General features: G+C 57.4%; 1 protein-coding gene across 1 annotated transcript; it reads left to right on the forward strand.

Annotated features, from left to right (window-relative positions):
* Positions 1–242: 242 nt before the first annotated feature.
* Positions 243–3,753, forward strand: LOC306948537 (GTPase IMAP family member 8-like; the record flags this gene model as incomplete). The annotated part of the gene is made up of 5 exons (XM_079538175.1): positions 243–413; positions 700–751; positions 1,200–1,913; positions 2,787–2,838; positions 2,904–3,753. The coding sequence occupies 5 exons, from the start codon at positions 243–245 to the stop codon at positions 3,751–3,753; spliced, it is 1,839 nt and encodes a 612-aa protein (XP_079394301.1).
* Positions 3,754–4,357: the final 604 nt, after the last annotated feature.

Here is a 4,357-nt window from a genome sequence, read left to right on the forward strand (position 1 = left end):
TAGGTCCTTTTACCAGTGCTGCAGCACTGCACGGCACAGCAGTGCTTTCATTATCTGCGAGTGTAGTGATAGATCATAGGTGAATGGCGCTGCTATAAATAGGGCAGGCAGGTTTGAGGCTATAACTCGAATTTCCCGGAAGAGCTGCTGATGCCCCATCCCTGGCAGCGCCCGAGTCCAGGCTGGATGTGGCTTTGCACAGCGGGCGGTGTCCCCGCCCTGGGGCAGCTCAGATGCGGCCAATGGTGGAGCAGCGCTACCTGGGATCCCAGCTCTGCCCTCCTCCCGACGCCGCCTCTAAAAGCGCTGCTGAGCTGCACGGCGCTTCCAGCCCCGGCGCTGCTGTGCGGGACGAGAGCAGCAACAGCACGAGTGCAGCAGTCAGAGCTGGGACACAGCGCAGCGCTGCTTTGGTGAGTTGCTGCAGCTCTGCTGCCACTGCGGGAACAAATTCCAAGGCAGCAGAATCTGCTTTCAGGGAGTGGGTTCTGACTTCATGAATGAGGGACAGTCCTCATTTCTTTCCAAGGGCAAAGTCAATGGAGATGAGTAATTTTGATGCCATTTGGCTTTCTCCATGCACACCCGGCTGTGGGACTGACCTGAGTCCCCAGAGATCGTCTGTGTCAGCTTCATTGGCACAGGGAGGGAAGCAGGGCAGGTTTGTGCCACTCTCACTCAAAATCTCTCTCCTCCCAGGCTCCCCGTGTGAGTGTGAGCGCTCTCCCGATGGCAGGACGTCACAGCACAGGTGAGCTGCTCAGCTCTGCACGCTGTTGTGTGTCCTGAGGCTGCCTCCCATCTCCCCGCTCTGAGAGCTCACAGAGTTTGGGTGAGGGCGGATGGGGCAGCGCTGTACAGCCTGACATACAGCACAGGGGTAAAGTTGCACCCCAAACCTCGCTGCCTCGGTGCCCGTTGCGTAGAGCTGTGCCCCGCTGGCGACATGAAGGGCAAGCAATGGCCCAAGGTCCAATGCTGCACGAACCCTGCTGCGTTATCTGCTCAGTGTGTGATTGCTTGGAAAGGGAGAGTCCACCCCGAGCAGTGCTGGGGCTCAGGGAGCTGTCAGATCGCTGTCGCTTTCTGTTTCTGCTCTCAGGAGAGCACTGGGTGCAGCCATTTAGAAAGCCTGGAGCCCAACAGCCCTGGGCGCCCTCAGGGCCACACGTTCCTCTGACGGACCCCGAGGAGCACAGCTGGGGCGAGGGGAGCTGCGCCCTGGGGGCTCACGCACATCTCTGCTTGTTCCCCAGGGTCCCAGCTGAGGATCCTGCTGGTGGGCAAAATGGGGAGTGGGAAGAGCGCGACAGGGAACACCATCCTTGGGAGGGAGGCGTTTGAATCGAAGCTGTCAGAAAGTTCCGTGACCTCCGACTACAGCAGTGCCCAGAGCCGCTGCTGTGGAAGGGCAGTGGAGGTTGTGGACACTCCAGGCCTCTTTGACACAAGAGAAGCCAACCTGAAAACAGCTGAAAAGATCAAGAACGGCCTTCGATACCTCTCTACAGGGGTCCATGCCATCGTCCTGGTGATGCAGCTGGGTCGAATCACTCAGGAAGAGAAGGAAGTGGTTGAGTGGGTGACCAAGATATTCAATATTGAAGCACAGAGGTACACAATCCTGTTATTCACCCGAGCAGAAGAGCTGCAGAAACCAGAAGGTGTGAAGAGTTTCATAGAAGGGAGTTCATACCTCAAGGCCTTGGCAGCCAAGTGTGGAAATCGGTGCATTGGATTCAGCAACAGAGCCACCGGGGAGGAGAGGGATCGGCAGGTAGCAGAGCTCATCAGGATGATTGATGCCATGGTAGAGCAGAACGGCGCTGCTCCGTGTTACACGCGAGAGATGCTGGAGGAAGACAAACGGGCCTTTTTGCAGAAGGTTGGTACCATCCTGCAGGCGGCGAGGGGTCGGTCAGGCAGGAGGTGTCTCTGCTGTCGTGCCGTTCCTGCTGCCTTTCAGGGCGAGGCGGGGCATGGTTGTATGGGCTGTGATCACAGCCCGAGCTGCAGCAGATCGTGCAGCGTTTGGACAGCAGTGTGAGACCCAGCGTTTGGATTTGAGTGGTCCAGTGCAGAGCCAGGGGTCGGATCCATGTGGATCCCTTCCAACCCAGCATATTCTGTGATCCTCTGATGGAGAGGCCATGGATGTCCTGTGTGGGGCTGCAAAGAGCTGGTGGGGCGCAGCGGGGTGCAGAGCCAGGACAGGAGACAGGGGGCACAACTGGAAGCACAGGAACTCTGAGGAAACATCAGCACTCCCTTTGCCATCTGTGCAGGTGGGCGAGCACCACTGCGGCTGCCCAGCACTGCCGTGGGGTCTCCGTCCCTGCAGAGGTTGCACAGCCAAAGGGACACAGCCCTGGGCAGCGGGCGATGGGGGACCGATGGGCGGGGATAAATGGAGCGGGCGGTCTGCAGAAATGCCTGAGCCCAGGTGAGCTGTGGTTTGGGGATGTGGGATTTGGTCTGCCCTGCCTGCACAGGGACACCCAGAGCAGGGGGCACAGCCTCATGGCTGGGATCTGGAGGTCCATAAGGAGGAAACCCCACAGCCTCTGTGTCCTTGTGCCAGGGCTGCAGCATTGCACGGCACAGCAATGCTTCCTTTATCCTAGAGTACAGCAATAGGACAAAGGTGAACGGCTCGTTCCTGTGTGACCTAACCTACGTGTTCCTGCTTCAGCGGGGGGATGGCAATGGACGATCCTTGAGGTCCCTTCCAACCCCTGATATTCTGTGATTTGTGCCACTCTCACTCAAAATCTCTCTCCTCCCAGGCTCCCCGTGTGAGTGTGAGCGCTCTCCCGATGGCAGGACGTCACAGCACAGGTGAGTGCCTCCCCTGCTGCTGGTCGTGTGCGTCCTGAGGCTGCCTCCCATCTCCGCCCTGAGAGCTCACAGAGCGAGGCTGAGGGCGGACGGGGCCGAGCGAGCCCTGCGTGCCTGCTGGCAGCCGGCTCCAGCCCGTGCCCCGTCCCGTCCCCGCAGGGCACAGCGGTGGCTCGGGGACACCTTTCCTCGTGGCCCCGGCACTCCGTGGCCAGCAGGGGGTGTCCCGGCACCGCGGGGCTCACACTCGTCTCTGCTTGGTCCACAGGGTCCGAGCTGAGCATCATCCTGGTGGGGAAGACAGGGAGTGGGAAGAGTGCGACAGGGAACACCATCCTTCGGAAGGAGGCATTTTGTTCCACATTGTCAGCATGGTCAGTAACCCAGGAGTGCGAGAAAGCCGAAGGCCTCTTTGCTGGAAGACCGATTGTTGTTGTCGACACTCCTGGCCTTTTTGACACTAAGGAAGTGCTTAGAACAACAGCTGAAAAAATTCGGAATGCCTTTCAGTTTGTCTCTAAAGGGTTCCATGCCATCATCCTGGTGATAAAGATGGGCCGAATGACTAAGGAAGATCTGGAAGTGGCTGAGTGGGTGACCACGATATTCAGTACAGAAGGAAGGAGGTACACAATCCTGTTATTCACCCGAGCAGAAGAGCTGGAGCATCCAGGAGACCTGAAGGTTTTCATAGAAGACAGCCCATTCCTCAAGGGTTTGGCAGCCAAGTGTGGAAATCGGTGCATTGGATTCAGCAACAGAGCCACCGGGGAGGCGAGGGATCGGCAGGTAGCAGAGCTCATCAGCATGATTGATGCCATGGTAGAGCAGAACGGCGCTGCTGCACGATATACACGGCAAATGCTGCTGAAGGATTTATCCAATGTTCTTGGGAACACTTGTGCTGTTCTCTAAGTTCAGGCAGGACACATCTTCTCCTCTGCGCCATTCCTGCTGCCTGGTACGCCGATGCTGGAGGTGCTGAGTGGTGACGGGCTGTGTGGGACCAGCAGGGCACGGGGGCTCCAACAACTCGACTGCGAGGAGCCTTACCTGCAGAAGCTGGAAGCTGTGAGGCCTGTGGGCCCTCGCTGTGCGGAGGCACCGTGGAACACAGCTGATCTGCACTTCCTCTCACGGCTGATAAGGACGACCAGCAGAGACCCTTGTGCAAAGCTCCCATATCTGCTAGGCTCACTTGGGCTGCCATCCTCAGGGCTGCGCTGGGTGCAGGAGTGGTGAAATACACCTGCCTCCAAATCTCTCTCCTTTTTTCCTCTCCGTTTTCTCTTATTTGCTTTCCCTCAAAGTAGTTGGTAAGGAACCAGTGCCTCACCAACACCCTTGTGCATGATGCTTACTAAGCACTGTTAGAAAGCTGCCTCATTTGGCCTCAAACTAGTTGCTTAGTTGTTGACAGAAAGCTCAATAAATTGCAGTTTCTCTTCAAATCAAGAGCAGAGGATCTCTCTGGCTCCAATAGTGGGAAAAAGAAAGACATAATGAACAAAAGGCCTTG

The sequence above is a fragment of the Tetrao urogallus genome, assembly GCF_951394365.1.
Source record: "Tetrao urogallus genome assembly, chromosome: 7".
In the NCBI taxonomy this organism is placed as follows: domain Eukaryota; kingdom Metazoa; phylum Chordata; class Aves; order Galliformes; family Phasianidae; genus Tetrao; species Tetrao urogallus.